At 45.2% G+C, this 18,435-nt stretch overlaps 2 protein-coding genes across 5 annotated transcripts in view; both read left to right on the top strand.

Moving 5' to 3' along the window:
* The window catches only part of LOC120058164 (homeodomain-interacting protein kinase 1-like), a 55,882-nt gene extending 43,272 nt beyond the window's left edge, over window positions 1–12,610 (top strand). For 3 of the 4 annotated variants that reach the window (XM_039006643.1, XM_039006651.1, XM_039006633.1), the window contains 6 exons: window positions 933–1,090; window positions 2,986–3,090; window positions 4,312–4,479; window positions 6,738–6,916; window positions 7,259–7,380; window positions 9,671–12,610. In XM_039006643.1, coding sequence (XP_038862571.1) covers window positions 933–1,090; window positions 2,986–3,090; window positions 4,312–4,479; window positions 6,738–6,916; window positions 7,259–7,380; window positions 9,671–10,084 — 1,146 coding nt within the window. In that variant the 3' untranslated portion in view covers window positions 10,085–12,610. The remainder of the gene's footprint in view (window positions 1–932; window positions 1,091–2,985; window positions 3,091–4,311; window positions 4,480–6,737; window positions 6,917–7,258; window positions 7,381–9,670) is intronic. The other variant, XM_039006658.1, reaches the window with a different exon arrangement.
* Window positions 12,611–15,795: 3,185 nt separating this feature from the next.
* The window catches only part of LOC120058146 (inositol hexakisphosphate kinase 1-like), a 127,919-nt gene continuing 125,279 nt past the window's right edge, over window positions 15,796–18,435 (top strand). Inside the window, exon 1 of the mRNA XM_039006623.1 lies at window positions 15,796–16,496. The gene's annotated coding sequence lies outside the window, so the exon portion shown is untranslated. The remainder of the gene's footprint in view (window positions 16,497–18,435) is intronic.

Here is an 18,435-nt window from a genome sequence, read left to right as displayed (position 1 = left end):
GAAGGCGTGATGATGTGGCTGACTTCTCTGCCTGCTCTTAACTACCTCCTTTCCCCTCTCAAATCAAATTAAATTGTATTTGTCACATGCGCCGAATACAACAGGTGTAGACCTTACAGTGAAATGCTTACTTACAAGCCCTTAACCAACAATGCAGTTTTAAGAAAATAACCAACAAGAAATTACAAAAAAAAGTAAGAGAGAAGAACGAAACGAGAACACCATCGTGTTTGTGAGAGTCTTTCCAGAGAGTGGTCATAATATTTTTGTAGGCCAAACCGCTCGGACGCTACAGACGTCTAGAGATGCGGAAGTTTGACAATGGCGGACGCAGTGGATTGAGATGTGTCCAATGCAAAAAAAACAAAAAAAAAACGTATTAGATTAGATTTCCGCGGGGAAATCGACCTTAAGGGGTTAACGTCATGATATCAACCTGGCCAGATTGTACGACTTGTTTCAGTTCTGTCGTCACATTCTACGATTGGCTTGAGAGGCTACTTTAGCCAACGTGGGCTCTGTCAACTGCAGCGGTGTGTTTTGATCGGCGCAGGTTACAGCATCCGCAGCGCCAGCCTGTCTTTGCTTCAGGAAAAACAGAAAGTAGGCATCTTTGTGTCTGAACTGTCGCTGTGGTAGAACGTTTTTTTGTTGCATTTAATCAAAATCCCATCAGGTAGCCTGATTTATGATGTGTGTAGCCTAAACAGGATTATTAGGGAAATCGTTATTCGTGCACAAGCATGTAAACGTTTAAATCAAACCACTACACGATAAAGGCAAAACAATTCTGACACTGCCAGAAACTTTGTCGGAGCCTACGAATGTACTTAGCGGTACTTAATCGGCAGGCCTAGACCCTGTCACACTGAACGCGCCAAGACGTCTGGAGATCGTTTACGACCAAATATTTTGTGTTGTGTTCTCTGTAGCAGGCCTGGCCAGCCGGTACCCAGCAGATCCTGATCCCGTCTTCATGGCAGCAGGTTCCGGGTGTGGCCATCCACGGCTCCACCCACCAGTCGGTTGTCACGGAGTCTCCCGTGGAGACACTCCTTCCGGACACAGCCCAGCAGACACACAGCTGGAGGTAGGGTCATCACCATGGTTACATAGCTGTCTGTTAGCGCAGAAATCAAAGAGTCCGTCAGAAAACAATTCTTACCCAGATCACTTCACAGGATAACTATCCCAGAAAAAAGAGAAACAGACCTGGGTTTCTGAAAAATGGATTCAAATACACTGCTTAAAAAAATAAAGGGAACACTTAAACAACACAATGTAACTCCAAGTCAATCACACTTCTGTGAAATCAAACTGTCCACTTAGGAAGCAACACTGATTGACAATAAATTTCACATGCTGTTGTGCAAATGGAATAGACAAAAGGTGGAAATTATAGGCAATTAGCAAGACACCCCCAATAAAGGAGTGATTCTGCAGGTGGTGACCACAGACCACTTCTCAGTTCCTATGCTTCCTGGCTGATGTTTTGGTCACTTTTGAATGCTGGCGGTGCTCTCACTCTAGTGGTAGCATGAGACGGAGTCTACAACCCACACAAGTGGCTCAGGTAGTGCAGCTCATCCAGGATGGCACATCAATGCGAGCTGTGGCAAGAAGGTTTTCTGTGTCTGTCAGCGTAGTGTCCAGAGCATGGAGGCGCTACCAGGAGACAGGCAGGTACATCAGGAGACGTGGAGGAGGCCGTAGTAGGGCAACAACCCAGCGGCAGGACCGCTACCTCCGCCTTTGTGCAAGGAGGAGCACTGCCAGAGCCCTACAAAATGACCTCCAGCAGGCCACAAATGTGCATGTGTCTGCTCAAACGGTCAGAAACAGACTCCATGAGGGTGGTATGAGGGCCCGACGTCCACAGGTGGGGGTTGTGCTTACAGCCCAACACCGTGCAGGACGTTTGGCATTTGCCAGAGAACACCAAGATTGGCAAATTCGCCACTGGCGCCCTGTGCTCTTCACAGATGAAAGCAGGTTCACACTGAGCACATGTGACAGACGTGACAGAGTCTGGAGACGCCGTGGAGAACGTTCTGCTGCCTGCAACATCCTCCAGCATGACCGGTTTGGCGGTGGGTCAGTCATGGTGTGGGGTGGCATTTCTTTGGGGGGCCGCACAGCCCTCCATGTGCTCGCCAGAGGTAGCCTGACTGCCATTTGGTACCGAGATGAGATCCTCAGAGCCCTTGTGAGACCATATGCTGACACATGCACATTTGTGGCCTGCTGGAGGTCATTTTGCAGGGCTCTGGCAGTGCTCCTCCTTGCACAAAGGCGGAGGTAGCGGTCCTGCTGCTGGGTTGTTGGCCTCCTCCACGTCTCCTGATGTACTGGCCTGTCTCCTGGTAGCGCCTCCATGCTCTGGACACTACGCTGACAGACACAGAAAACCTTCTTGCCACAGCTCGCATTGATGTGCCATCCTGGATGAGCTGCACTACCTGAGCCACTTGTGTGGGTTGTAGACTCCGTCTCATGCTACCACTAGAGTGAGAGCACCGCCAGCATTCAAAAGTGACCAAAACATCAGCCAGGAAGCATAGGAACTGAGAAGTGGTCTGTGGTCACCACCTGCAGAACCACTCCTTTATTGAGGGTGTCTTGCTAATTGCCTATAATTTCCACCTTTTGTCTATTCCATTTGCACAACAGCATGTGAAATTTATTGTCAATCAGTATTGCTTCCTAAGTGGACAGTTTGATTTCACAGAAGTGTGATTGACTTGGAGTTACATTGTGTTGTTTAAGTGTTCCCTTTATTTTTTTGAGCAGTGTACTTTGTGCCTGTTTGAGTTTGCCTGGTTTAATAGACCTGGGAAATGTCCAAAAACTGCAAATCGTGTGTGTGTGTGTGTGTGTGTGTGTGTGTGTGTGTGTGTGTGTGTGTGTGTGTGTGTGTGTGTGTGTGTGTGTGTGTGTGTGTGTGTGTGTGTGTGTGTGTGTGTGTGTGTGTGTGTGTGTGTGTAGGGGATCTCAGTACAGTGGAGTGCTGCAGCAGAACCTGGGGGTTAATTCGAGGAGCGGAGCGAGGAAGAGGGCTATGGGTGGCCGTGGCAACAGCAGGACCACCAGGTACGACTGACTGGAAGAGAAGGAACTGAATGAATAGTGGCACAACAACTAGTTACAGTTATCAACTACACTGAACAAAACATGTAAATGGAACACGCAACAATTTCAACGATTTTACTGAGTTACAATTCATATCAGGAAATCAATCAATTTAAATAAATTCATTAGGCCCTAATCTATGGATTTCACATGACTGGGTAGGGGTGTGGCCATGGGTGGGCCTGGCTCAGCCACTGGGGAGCCAGGCCCAGCCAATCAGAATCCGTTTTCCCCCACAAAAAGGGTTTTATTACAGACATAAATACTCCTCAGTTTCATCAGCTGTCCGGGTGGCTGGTCTCAGACTATCCCGCAGGTGAAGAAGCCGGATGTGGAGGTCCTGGGCTGGCGTGGTTACAAGTGGTCTGCGGTTGTGAGGCCAGTTGGACGTACTGCCAAATTCTTTAAATGATGTTGGTGGCGGCTTATGGTAGAGAAATTAACATTAAATTCTCCGGCAACAGCTCTGGTGGACATTCCTGCAGTCAGCATGCCAATTGCACACTCCCTCAAAACTCGAGACATCTGTGGCATTGTGTGACAAAACTGCACATTTTAGAGGGGCATTTTATTGTTCCCAGCACAAGGTGCACCTGTGTAATGATCATGCTGTTTTAATCAGCTTCTCACACGTTAGGTGGATGGATTATCTTGGCAAAGGAGAAATGTTAACTAACGAGGATGTAAAAAAATTTGTGAACAACATTTGAGAGAAATAAGCTTTTCTTGTGAGTTTTGAACATTTTTGGGATGTTTTATTTCAGGGACCAACACTTTACATGTTGCGTTTTTATATTTTTGTTCAGTGTAGTAGCTGGTTAGGCCCATCAACTAGTAACGTGTAACAACTAGTAACAGCTGGAAAAGTTACGTTTTCAGGGACTCCACAAATGTGTTTTGCTTCCTGACTGAATGTCTTCGTCCTTGAAATCAGGAATAGTAAAGGTGTGTAACTATTTATTTTAATTTTTTATTTAACCCTTATTTTAACCAGGTAAAGTTGACTGAGAACACATTCTCATTTACAGCAACGACCTGGGGAATAGTTACAGGGGAGAGGAGGGGGGAGATGAATGAGCCAATTGGAGGCTGGGAATGATTAGGTGACCATGATGGTATGATTGGGAATGAGGCCAGATTGGGAATACTAAATTTGTTTCTTTGCCGTGCGCGTTTGTCCAGGCGTGTGTCCGGTGTATCCCTACTCACCAACGCCGTGCTGACTCCGCCCATCTGCAGCGCGGCGGCTCTCTCTCAGCCAATCATCATCTCGGACACGCCCAGCCCGGCGGGCAGCGTCATCACCATCCACTCAGACGGGGAGGACGAGAGGAAGTTCCACCCCGCCAGGTGTGTCTGGTCTCCCATCCAATCATCAACAACTGTAGCAGTTGGGCCGCCGCTTTAAGTGAATAGTTCTAGACGATATAGACGGTCTGTAGTTGCTAACTAATCTGTTGATTAGTAGTCCTTACTGCTATTAGCCAATAGAAACACATTGAATAACAGATTGACCTTACTGCTATTAGCCAATAGAAACACATTGAATAACAGATAGTCCTTACTGCTATTAGCCAATAGAAACACATTGAATAACAGATAGTCCTTACTGCTATTAGCCAATAGAAACATATTGAATAACAGATAGTCCTTACTGCTATTAGCCAATAGAAACACATTGAATAACAGATAGTCCTTACTGCTATTAGCCAATAGAAACACATTGAATAACAGATAGTCCTTACTGCTATTAGCCAATAGAAACATATTGAATAACAGATAGTCCTTACTGCTATTAGCCAATAGAAACACATTGAATAACAGATAGTCATTACTGCTATTAGCCAATAGAAACACATTGAATAACAGATAGTCCTTACTGCTATTAGCCAATAGAAACACATTGAATAACAGATAGTCCTTACTGCTATTAGCCAATAGAAACACATTGAATAACAGATTGACCTTACTGCTATTAGCCAATAGAAACACATTTAATAACAGTCCTTACTGCTATTAGCCAATAGAAACACATTGAATAACAGATAGTCCTTACTGCTATTAGCCAATAGAAACACATTGAATAACAGATAGTCCTTACTGCTATTAGCCAATAGAAACACATTTAATAACAGTCCTTACTGCTATTAGCCAATAGAAACACATTGAATAACAGATAGTCCTTACTGCTATTAGCCAATAGAAACACATTTAATAACAGTCCTTACTGCTATTAGCCAATAGAAACACATTGCATAACAGTCCTTACTGCTATTAGCCAATAGAAACACATTGCATAACAGATAGTCCTTACTGCTATTAGCCAATAGAAACACATTGCATAACAGACAGACCTTACTGCTATTAGCCAATAGAAACACATTGAATAACAGATAGTCCTTACTGCTATTAGCCAATAGAAACACATTGAATAACAGATAGTCCTTACTGCTATTAGCCAATAGAAACACATTGAATAACAGATAGTCCTTACTGCTATTAGCCAATAGAAACACATTGAATAACAGGTAGTCATTACTGCTATTAGCCAATAGAAACACATTGAATAACAGATAGTCCTTACTGCTGTTAGCCCATAGTAACACATTGAATAACAGATAGTCCTTACTGCTATTAGCCAATAGAAACACATTGAATAACAGATAGTCCTTACTGCTATTAGCCAATAGAAACACATTGAATAACAGATAGTCCTTACTGCTATTAGCCAATAGAAACACATTGAATAACAGATAGTCCTTACTGCTATTAGCCAATAGAAACACATTGCATAACAGATAGTCCTTACTGCTATTAGCCAATAGAAACACACTGAATAACAGATAGTCCTTACTGCTATTAGCCAATAGAAACACATTGCATAACAGATAGTCCTTACTGCTATTAGCCAATAGAAACACACTGAATAACAGATAGTCCTTACTGCTGTTAGCCAATAGAAACACATTGAATAACAGATAGTCCTTACTGCTATTAGCCAATAGAAACACATTGAATAACAGATAGTCCTTACTGCTATTAGCCAATAGAAACACACTGAATAACAGATAGTCCTTACTGCTATTAGCCAATAGAAACACATTGAATAACAGATAGTCCTTACTGCTATTAGCCAATAGAAACACATTGAATAACAGATAGTCCTTACTGCTATTAGCCAATAGAAACACATTGAATAACAGTCCTTACTGCTATTAGCCAATAGAAACACATTGAATAACAGATAGTCCTTACTGCTATTAGCCAATAGAAACACATTGAATAACAGACAGTCCTTACTGCTATTAGCCAATAGAAACACATTGCATAACAGATTGACTACATGGACGAAAGCATCTAAATAACATTTGTCCTGAAGTGTTTGTTCTACATCTGAGAAATATAAGAGAGATCAGAAAACCTACTTTTTGTTTCTGTATTTAAATCTCTAAACGTATGAAACCCTGTAGGAACTGCTGATGTGAATGGACTAGGAAGTGATGATCCTCTCCACCACCAATACCATCTGTCTTTCATTTCTTGTTAGTATCTAATGTATCTGCCGACTGTTTGTGTCTGTCTAATGTATGTGTGTGATTGTGAACCAGCTGTGGTCCGGCTCAGAGGACTAACGTGATCAGCTGTTTGACGGTTCACGACTCTGACTCCTCTACGACCAGCCCCCTCACCCCCCTCCCCCGCACACACCTCCCTGGAGGGGGGACGTCTAGAGGCAAGTCCCTGGCCGTGGTCGCACCGTCTGTAAAGACCCAGCCGACTGAGACAGGTGACAGGGCTCACACACAAATACACACACACTGTACACAAATACACACACACACACTGTACACAAATACACACACTAAACAGACACACAGTACACAAACACACACAACAGAAATAGAGAATGGTTTAAAACCAGTTTGAGGGTGAAAATAATTTGATTATTATTTGTGTATTGCAAATGTTTTTTGTTGTTGCATATACCAGCTGCCCTTGAGACGCCCTCGGAGAGTGAGGTCACGGCCAAGCTCACGGGCACATTGACAGATTTTCACTTTATCGGCTCGGGGTTTTGAACTAGCGACCTTTCGGTTACTGACCCTCCTTCTTCCCGGTTGGTTTCCAGTGCAACCCCAGAGTTCCTACATCAAGCACAAGCTGGCCAATCGGCATCCCTGTAGATCTGGAGACGGCAGCAACCGCCATAGGCTAGTCCCCAGCCAATCACATCCTCTCAACCTCAGCCAGGTGAGTCCGCCAGCCAATAGCATTCTCTTTTACTAGTGAATATTTCACATTACAGGGGCATGTAGGGCCCGATAAAATCTGGGTTGCAGACGGAGAAGGGGAGGGGTTTGTCTCTACATCAACAATAATTGGTTGCTGAGTCGAACGCAGTGTCAACCTATTGTTCACCCGTCTCGGGAATACCTGATGGTCAAATGCCGACCCTTCTACCTCCTGAGGGAGTTTACATCTGTTATCATGACTGTTGTATAAATTCCACCTCGGGACAAGAAAAATAACAAGATGGCACTTAACCAACTGTACGAGGCTATAAACAAGCAGGAAAACTTGCACCCGGAGTCTGCTGATCTGGTTGCCGGACATTTTAATTCCTCGTCATTAAGAAACGTGATGTCCAACTTCCTTCACCACTAGGGGGGCGATAAAGTCCTAGACCACGGTTACTCTACCCACAAAAAAAGCATACAAGGCCGTCCCTCGTCCCTCATTCTGCAAATCAGATCCATACTCCTGCTTCCTGTTTACATGTAGAAGCTCAAACAAGAAGGTATCCGTGACTCGCTCTGTTGAGAAATGGTCATCACAAAACAGGACCGCTTTGCTAGCGTTGATTGGAATATGTTTCGAGACTCCACCGATAACGTCGACGAGCTAACCGCCTCTGTCATCGGCTTCATTAGAAAATGCATCATCGACGTTGTCCCCACAGTGAAGGTTCACTGCTTCTCCAATCAAAAGCCCTGGATTAACACAGAGGTTGGCGCTAAACTAAAGGACATGGCTACAGCTGTAACATGGCTACCACACACACACAGCTATCACAGACAACTCTAAGGCTATGGCCAGTTCTACAGCTGTAACATGGCCACCGCTCTCGATCGCATGGTGCTACAGAGGGTGGTGCGGACGGCCCGGTACATCACTGGGTCCGAGCTCCCTGCCATCCGGGACCTCTATACCAGGTGGTGGTGCGGACAGCCCAGTACATCACTGGGTCCGAGCTCCCAGCCATCCGGGACCTCTATACCAGGTGGTGGTGCGGACAGCCCAGTACATCACTGGGTCCGAGCTCCCTGCCATCCGGGACCTCTATACCAGGTGGTGGTGCGGACAGCCCAGTACATCACTGGGTCCGAGCTCCCTGCCATCCGGGACCTCTATACCAGGTGGTGGTGCGGACGGCACCAGTACATCACTGGGTCCGAGCTCCCTGCCATCCGGGACCTCTATACCAGGTGGTGGTGCGGACAGCCCAGTACATCACTGGGTCTGAGCTCCCTGCCATCCGGGACCTCTATACCAGGTGGTGGTGCGGACAGCCCAGTACATCACTGGGTCCGAGCTCCCTGCCATCCGGGACCTCTATACCAGGTGGTGGTGCGGACAGCCCAGTACATCACTGGGTCTGAGCTCCCTGCCATCCGGGACCTCTATACCAGGTGGTGGTGCGGACAGCCCAGTACATCACTGGGTCCGAGCTCCCTGCCATCCGGGACCTCTATACCAGGTGGTGGTGCGGACAGCCCAGTACATCACTGGGTCCGAGCTCCCTGCCATCCGGGACCTCTATACCAGGTGGTGGTGCGGACGGCACCAGTACATCACTGGGTCCGAGCTCCCTGCCATCCGGGACCTCTATATATCAGGCGGTGTGAACGGAAGGTTCCGGATAATCGTTAGACTCCAGCCACCCAAGCCACAGACTGTTCTCAATGCTCTATCCTACTTACAAAGCATGTAGAGGTCTGTAATTTTTATCATAGGTACACTTCAACTGTGAGAGACGGAATCTAAAACAAAAATCCTGAAAATCACATTGTATGATTTTTAAGTAATTAATTTGCATTTTATTGCATGACATAAGTATTTGATACATCAGAAATCACATGAGCGCTACAGAAATACTACTAACCAAGACTCTGACTGGTGCACAGTGGAATTATAGAGTAACTACACCCCAAAATCGACATGTCTATTATCCCCAGACCTCAAAAGTAGTATCTTGATGTGGTTTAAGCATTGTTGTGGACTTAAATCCTCCCATTTTGGGGGGGGGGGTTTGCTATTTAAGTGTGCTTTTTAAAGCAAAAAACTGAAACCTGGAAAAAACAAAATGGAGAATTCCCAGAATGTATAGGGCTCTTGGGATTTTCAAGAGGGTGCAACCTTCAGATAAAGTATAGACAGAAATGTGTAGTACTATATTATTGTCTATTTGTGTCTTGTTGCTTGATGTGTGAAATATTGTAATGGACAATAACATTTTCTTTTCTATTGTTGTTTTTTACAGCCTGTAGTCTCGTCCTCTTCGTCCCAGGACCGTTCCCACGGCAAACTGCGTCGCCGGGCAACCTACCCCCCCGGCCCCAACTCCCACTACACCTTCCAGGAAGTGCCCTCTCTAAGCTCTGCCCCTAGTCTATACACCTTCCCTGCGTCCGCTGCGCTAGCCTCTGCCTCCCAGCTCCTGGTGCGTGGCCACCCGTCCACCTATGCCCCACCCACCGTCCCTTGCGGTACCTCGGGATTGGCCCGGAGGGATGCAGGAACCAGGAAGGAGTCTTCGGTGGGGGTGGTGATGGGTCTTCCTGCAGTTTATCAACACCAGTTTACTGCTGGATCCCTTAGTGTCACGCCACGTGCTGAGACCTACAGCGCATACCAGCTCAGCCCTCGACGGCTGGGACAGTACCCCTACTTATGATGAGAGATGATACTGGATGTAGAGAGGGGGATGGGCACGGGTGGGAGCGCTGATGAGTAGGACTATGGCCCCCCTCACACCGACGTATTCACACACACACACTGAAGGGGCAGTAAGTCCCACGGCTTCACCATGTGGATGAATCTGGGCGAGGTTGGGAAGGAGACAGGAAGGGGTAACAAATGAACATTTGCACTACTGCATTTGATGTACTCAAACTGGTTTAACTTTCCCACCTATTTTAGTACATTTAAAAAAAAAAACACTCTGGATATTATTATTTAATATTGTAGTTATTTCTTTTCCCAGCAGGGGAAAAAAAAAGTGTAATTGTTTTGTTTAATCCCTGTTTTAATTGGATGCAGAATTAGTTATTGTGGTGATAGACCAGATATATTATGTATTGTGTTAACGAAAAAAGGCTTTTATGTTTTAAAAGGGTGCTAGTCTCGTTCTCTAGTGGTGTAGTCAGTCAGCTGAAACATACAGAACACTGCAGATGGAAACACAGGTTTCTATACCGTACATATAACATGTATGGCTCTGGCATGCCTCTGTATTCTACATGGCAGAAATGTATGATGTATAACAGATATGCTGGTCATTGTGCATTCTGTAACGTTAGTCTCCTGAATAGGCACTCGCTGTTGTTTCCTTACATTAGGAGATCCTAGAAAGGACCTGGCTAGAGAGATGCTAGCTAACCTAAAGAAGACCTAAAGGTGGTCGTTGTTTGTAGCACGGCACGCTAGAGAGATGCTAGCTATTAGATAACCTAAAGGTGGTCATTGTCTGTAGCACGGCACTCTAGAGAGATGCTAGCTATTAGCTAACCTAAACAAGTTCTAAAGGTGATCCTAGTATATTTTAGCATGGCAGACTTGCTCGAGATGTTAGCTATTAGCTAACCCATGTATGGGCAACTGGCGGTCATGCAGCCCGCTGCCTCCCTTTTGTAGGCCTGCGGACCAATTTCACCGACAGACAAAAAGGAACTCAGTTGGGGTCTCAACTTACTGTTGAGTTAAAATAATACCTTTACTTACCTGTTTTCTTTATTGTGAGTTTGTTTAAATTATGTTTTGTCGATAATGTGAGCTGTCGGGGGAGAGAGAGAATGTTGTTCCACTTAACTCATGAGTCTGCTGTACATGGATGTAGTCATGGTAACGATGTAGTCAATTCTGCCACAGCCTGGTAACGATGTAGTCAATTCTGTCACAGCCTGGTAACGATGTAGTCAATTCTGCCACAGCCTGGTAACGATGTAGTCAATTCTGCCACAGCCTGGTAACGATGTAGTCAATTCTGTCACAGCCTGGTAACGATGTAGTCTATTCTGTCACAGCCTGGTAACGATGTAGTCAATTCTGTCACAGCCTGGTAACGATGTAGTCTATTCTGTCACAGCCTGGTAACGATGTAGTCTATTCTGTCACAGCCTGGTAACGATGTAGTCTATTCTGTCACAGCCTGGTAACGATGTAGTTAATTCTGCCACAGCCTGGTACCGATGTAGTCTATTCTGTCACAGCCTGGTAACGATGTAGTCAATTCTGCCACAGCCTGGTAACGATGTAGTCTATTCTGTCACAGCCTGGTAACGATGTAGTCTATTCTGTCACAGCCTGGTAACGATGTAGTCTATTCTGTCACAGCCTGGTAACGATGTAGTCTATTCTGTCACAGCCTGGTAACGATGTAGTCAATTCTGTCACAGCCTGGTAACGATGTAGTCTATTCTGTCACAGCCTGGTAACGATGTAGTCAATTCTGCCACAGCCTGGTAACGATGTAGTCTATTCTGTCACAGCCTGGTAACGATGTAGTCTATTCTGTCACAGCCTGGTAACGATGTAGTCAATTCTGCCACAGCCTGGTAACGATGTAGTCAATTCTGTCACAGCCTGGTAACGATGTAGTCAATTCTGTCACAGCCTGGTAACGATGTAGTCAATTCTGTCACAGCCTGGTAACGATGTAGTCAATTCTGTCACAGCCTGGTAACGATGTAGTCTATTCTGTCACAGCCTGGTAACGATGTAGTCAATTCTGTCACAGCCTGGTAACGATGTAGTCAATTCTGTCACAACTATTATCTTCACACCACCATAGCTGGGTTCAAACACTATTTGAAATCTTTCAAATACTTTTAAAGGGTTTGCACTTGTATGGCTTTTTCTATTGGTTCCGTTGCAACAAGGCCCAGTCAATTAAGCACAGTTTTAAATTATTTCAAATAGTATTTAGGCATAGCTCACTCTGAGAGTTTTTATGTTTTTTCTGACTGATTGCGGAATGTATTTATGAGGCTGAAAGATAAGTCACAGCCAGAAACGACTTTAGAAACTCAATTCATTTGCAAACAGGACTTTTATGGGAAACGATTTGGTTCATTTTGTTCTCCTCTGTTTTTAAAGTGCACGATGTATTTAGTAATCAAGTTATTGGTGAGGATAATGTCAACCGAAATCAATCCACAACAACACAACCACTGTTTTCAAATAAATGAACCATACGTCCTCATGTCTTGACTCTTTATTCTAAAGAATTATAACCGATCACTGATCATGTTGAATGTCCGCTATTTTCAACCCACTGCTACTTTTATCTGATTCATCTTAAAAACTCTAAAGTCTGTGATTCGAAAAACAACAAATGTCCAACCGCCACTTGATAATATCAAATTCAGTATAGAGCCTGTTGGGCTGTGGAGTCTGGCCGTTGGGCTGTGGAGTCTGGCCGTTGGGCTGTGGACGCCGAATAGCCTGAAGCCACGGGGCTCTTCTCCCACGCCGAATAGCCTGAAGTCACAGGGCTCTTCTCCCACGCTGAATAGCCTGAAGTCACAGGGCTCTTCTCCCACGCTGAATAGCCTGAAGTCACAGGGCTCTTCTCCCACGCTGAATAGCCTGAAGTCACAGGGCTCTTCTCCCACGCTGAATAGCCTGAAGCCACGGGGATCTTCTCCCACGCTGAATAGCCTGAAGCCACGGGGCTCTTCTCCCACGCTGAATAGCCTGAAGCCACGGGGCTCTTCTCCCACGCTGAATAGCCTGAAGTCACAGGGCTCTTCTCCCACGCTGAATAGCCTGAAGTCACAGGGCTCTTCTCCCACACTGAATAGCCTGAAGTCACAGGGCTCTTCTCCCACGCTGAATAGCCTGAAGTCACAGGGCTCTTCTCCCACACTGAATAGCTTGAAGTCACAGGGCTCTTCTCCCACGCTGAATAGCCTGAAGTCACAGGGCTCTTCTCCCACGCTGAATAGCCTGAAGTCACAGGGCTCTTCTCCCACGCTGAATAGCCTGAAGTCACAGGGCTCTTCTCCCACACTGAATAGCTTGAAGTCACAGGGCTCTTCTCCCACGCTGAATAGCCTGAAGTCACAGGGCTCTTCTCCCACGCTGAATAGCCTGAAGTCACAGGGCTCTTCTCCCACGCTGAATAGCCTGAAGTCACAGGGCTCTTCTCCCACGCTGAATAGCCTGAAGTCACAGGGCTCTTCTCCCACGCTCTATTTCCCTACCTGGGAGCATTGCGATCCATATGTAACGGATGTGAAATGGCTAGCTAGTTAGCGGGTACGCGCTACTAGCATTTCAATCAGTTACGTCACTTGCTCTGAAACCTAGAAGTAGTGTTGCCCCTTGCTCTGCAAGGGCCGTGGCCTTTGTGGAGCGATGGGTAACGATGCTTCGTGGGCGACCGTTGTTGATGTGTGCAGAGGGTCCCTGGTTCGCGCCCGTGTCGGGGCGAGGAGACGGTTTAAAGTTATACTGTTACATTGATGCTGTTGACCCGGATCACTGGTTGCTGCGGAAAAAGGAGGAGGTTGAAAGGGGGGTGAGTGTAACGGATGTGAAATGGCTAGCTAGTTAGCGGGTACGCGCTACTAGCATTTCAGTTACGTCACTTGCTCTGAAACCTAGAAGTAGTGTTGCCCCTTGCTCTGCAAGGGCCGTGGCTTTTGTGGAGCGATGGGTAACGACGCTTCGTGGGTGACTGTTGTTGATGTGTGTAGAGGGTCCCTGGTTCGCGCCCGTGTCGGGGCGAGGGGACGGTTTAAAGTTATACTGTTACACATAGGTCTGGATTTTTGACCTGGTTACAACACAGCAGCTTTTCGGGATGCTCTGTTTTCTCTGTACAGCTAAAAAACTAAAAGTTTCCACCAATATCCAGCAACTTCACACAGCAATAGAAGAGGAGTGGGACAACATTCCACAGGCCACAATCAACATCCTGATCAAATCTGTGCATAGGAGATGTGTCGCGCTGCATGAGGCAAATGGTGGTCACACCAGATATTGACTGGTTTTCTGATCCACGACCCTACTTTTTTTTTTTTTAAGGTATCTGTGACCAAAAGAGGCATATCTGTATTCCGTCATGTGAAATCCATAGATTAGGGCCTAATGAATTTATTTAAATTGACTGATTTCCATATATGATCTGTAACTCAGTAAAATATTTGAAATTGTTGCGTGATGCATTTATATTTTTGTTCAGTGTAAACTGGTCTTGATTGGTAGTTTCATAGGGCAGCGCACAATTGGCCAAGCATCATCTGCGTTTGGCACATGTAGGCTGTCATTGTAAATACGAATTTGTTCTTAACTGACTTGCCTAGTTAAATAATGGTTACATTTAAAATAAAATATAAAAGTGACTGCTCAGGTTTAAAAAAATGTTAACACGTTTATTTTTATTTTTTTATTATCCAACCACAGGAGCCAGACGACTCAAATCAGAGAGAACATAATTTAACAACAGAAGATCAATAGTACAAAAAATAACTGTGGATTAAGTTATCACAAGCACATACAGGTATCTGCCAAAATTATGGAAACACCAACATTAAGTGTCTTTAAAAAAAACAAAGCTCCTGGGTCTATGATATATTAATCTGGCCCTACTCATATCTGCTAGTGTAACAGTATAACTTTAAACCGTCCCCTCGCCCCGACACGGGCGCGAACCAGGGACCCTCTGCACACATCAACAACTGACACCCACGAAGCGTCGTTACCCATCGCGCCACAAAAGCCGCGGCGGGGCAACACTACTAATAGGTTTCAGAGCAAGTGACGTAACTGATTGAAACGCTACTAGCGCGTACCCGCTAACTAGCTAGCCATTTCACATCCGTTACACTAGCAATACACTGAACAATGAATATTACTCCTGTACATACATATGAATTGACCTGCTAATGTACACTTATATACAAAAATATCGCGGTTTTGTCTCACATGGGGTGATGGTCGGATTCGTGTTTATCGTCGAAGGAATGCGCGTTACACCGAGGCCTGTACTCTGGAGCGGGATCGAGGGTGACAGCATCATTGGACTGAGTTTATTGTCATTGCAGGAAATCTCAACGCTGTGGTTTACAGGGAAGACCTCCTCCCTCACATGGTACCTTTCCTGCAGGCTCATCCTGACATGACCCTGACCAGTCACTTTTTATTTTAAATTGTGTGCGTGTGTGTTCTTTAGAATAAGAAAAATGGCTTGAATAAGTAAAGGTTTTTTATAAACTGTGCTGGAGCGGATTTAGCTACAACACGTTTATTTAGAAACTAATGATTCAAAAAAGGCAACCGGAAGTTGCGAGGTTCACCACCCAGCACTGTCGCTAGGTGGCAACAGCGCTTCGTGAAATTATCCGAGCGCAACTGTCAGTGTCCAAACATTTTGAATTTTTTACATCATTTCTTGGGTTACAAACTGATTCACAATTGTATAGCATTAGCTACTGGTTGCCAACTTTCACTTAAGCCACATAAAACATTTTGTAGATAGCTAGTGGTAGCGCAGTAATGTTATGAGGGTGATGATGATGGTCGATTTTACGGGCTGACATTATTGTTGGGTTGAGTTGTGGTTTTAGACGGGAGAGGGACACATATATTGTTGGCTAAATTGAAGAACCCAAATTAGCTAGCTATTGTGCTAACCCAGGGGGAAACAACAATGCCAGAAGCGAACTGGCTTCTAACTAGCTAGCCAAGCGAATGTTAGCTAGCTAGTACAGTAAATGACCTAGTTAACGTGTGTTTACTCCGACATTTAGCTACGCTATCGTAGCTAGCTAACGTTAGCTAAGGGTTAACCAGAGTACCGTTAGCTAGCTAACTAACAGTTAGCTGGAGACTTGGTCTCAGGTTGCAAGTACATTATATCTAGCTACATTAACGTTAGTTACCCAGATCTAGCTAAAGTTAGTTATCGTTAGCTTGCTAGTCTAGCGTCTAGTTAAACTGCAGCAACACAGGCTACACGTTAGCTGCTAGGTAATTTTATTTCGGGAACGACAACTTCATTCAGGAAGGCAAACAAGACAGACCCCTATCTGGGATTTCACCGATTTGCTTCCATCTGTTAAACTGAGGATTCACAAAACCTGGTAAGTAAACAACGTTTGCTAACGTTGGTTTAATGTGTAACTAACTAGCTGTGAAGCTTGCATTGCCATAAACGTTGGTTTGCTAGCTATCTGGCTGAGCTAATCTAAAATATTGGTTTATTAACATACATATTTTGGTAACAAGGCTAGCTAGCTATGTGACTAACGTTGTTTAGTTATCTAGCTAACGTCAGATGATCCACGAACAATGGTATCAGCTAGCTACTTACAATCTAAAGATCTTTGCAATGTTTGGTTGTTGTTACTGCAATGTCTGTGATGGCTAGCTAATGTTAGCATAATTATAAACATGAACCGTGATTGTTATAACGTTAGCTAACTATAGACGGCAGTAACGTTAAATAGCTAACTGCTCTTGTCATGTCCAGTATCTGTTCTCTAGTATCATCAGTGTTATACAGTGGCCCGTCATACTCTGCCCTTGAAAATGACTGGCAAGTCAGGTGGACCTCTGCCTGAACATGGATTCATATGTTCCGTTGTTTACTTACTTGCTCCTCTTACATTTTAATGAGAGAGAAAGACAATAGCAGCATCAGTGTCATTAGGAACTCTTGTAAACTGGCAGGCGAGGCTGACTGACAGACATCCAGAGAATTCCCATCCCCTCTGCCCATGTCAGCACCTCCAGGCTTCAAGCCTCTAGCCCACCCCAGCCCTCTCTCAACATCACCACAGACCTAGGGTTGTTGCCTGCCTCCCCGCTGGGCCGTGCCTCATCAATTAACATTCGTGTCACCTGTTGTCGAATGTGTCTTTTTCCATCCAGAGCCACTTTCCAAATACAAAAAAAAATGGTATTGGTCACATACACATGGTTAGCAGATGTTATTGCGAGTGTAGCGAAATGCTTCTAGACCCGACTGTGCAGCAATATCCCCCTTCTGGGTGACCTCCCTTGTGTACTGAAGCTGACAGTGGTATAGAAATGGTCGTGTAGCCTAGTGGTTAGGGGCGGCAGGTAACCTAGTTGGGCCAGTAACCAAAAGGTTGCTGGATTGAATCCCAGAGCTGACAAGGTAAAAATCTGTCTTTCTACACCTGAACAAGGCAGTTAACCCACTGTTCCCCGGTAGGTCGTCATTGTAAATAAGAAGTTGTTCCTAACTGACTTGCCTAGTTAAATAAAGGGTAAATGGTAACTAAAGGCTGCCTCTCCATGCCTCTTGGTCCTAGGCTTTGGGATAGTTAAAAGGCCAGAGGACCTGAGGGACCTACTCGGTACAGAACTTAAAAGCATGTCTGACATGTATTGGATAATCAATAGAATAATCCTAAAGTTAATTCCAAATCTCACAAGCAGCCAGTGCAGAAACCTTAAAACCTGTTTAATGTGTGCTCTCTGTCTGGTCTTTGTAGGTACCCATGTGTGTTTTGCAGTTGACCAATGGCTTTATTGGGTAGACCAGACATGAGAGCATTACAGTAGTCAAGCCTGTTTGTAATAAAAGCATGGATGAGTCTCTCTCTGTATCAGCCTGATAGAGAAACGGCCACACACACACCTTGGCAATAATCCCCAGGTAATCCCCAATACTGTATCCATTTTAAATCATTTCAGTTGAAACATGCAATGATTCCCTTCATTTATTAGGATATCTGTGGTAGTAGTGAACACATGCCTGCTGTAATGCTGTGCTAGTGAGATTAAGATTAATTAGCCACTTTATTGGACATTTGCACACAAGGCCCAACCTGAATTTTGACTTCCTCCTTTAACCCAACCCCTCTGAAAGACACATACATCTATAGGTTGTGGAGGGGGGGGGGGGGGGGGTTGTTGTGGGCGGTTTAGTGCCTAGGATTTGATACCAGCAACCCTCCGGTTCCAGCTCATTTCCCACAATATTTTTTCCCCTTCGGATGCGGGATTCGAACTGGCAACCCTTCAGTTGCTGTCTCTCCTCTCTAACTGCTA

This window comes from Salvelinus namaycush, chromosome 2 (assembly GCF_016432855.1).
Source record: "Salvelinus namaycush isolate Seneca chromosome 2, SaNama_1.0, whole genome shotgun sequence".
Classification (NCBI taxonomy): Eukaryota; Metazoa; Chordata; class Actinopteri; order Salmoniformes; family Salmonidae; genus Salvelinus; species Salvelinus namaycush.
Note: the sequence above shows the minus strand (reverse complement) of the source record. Positions and strands in the feature narration are given on the sequence as shown.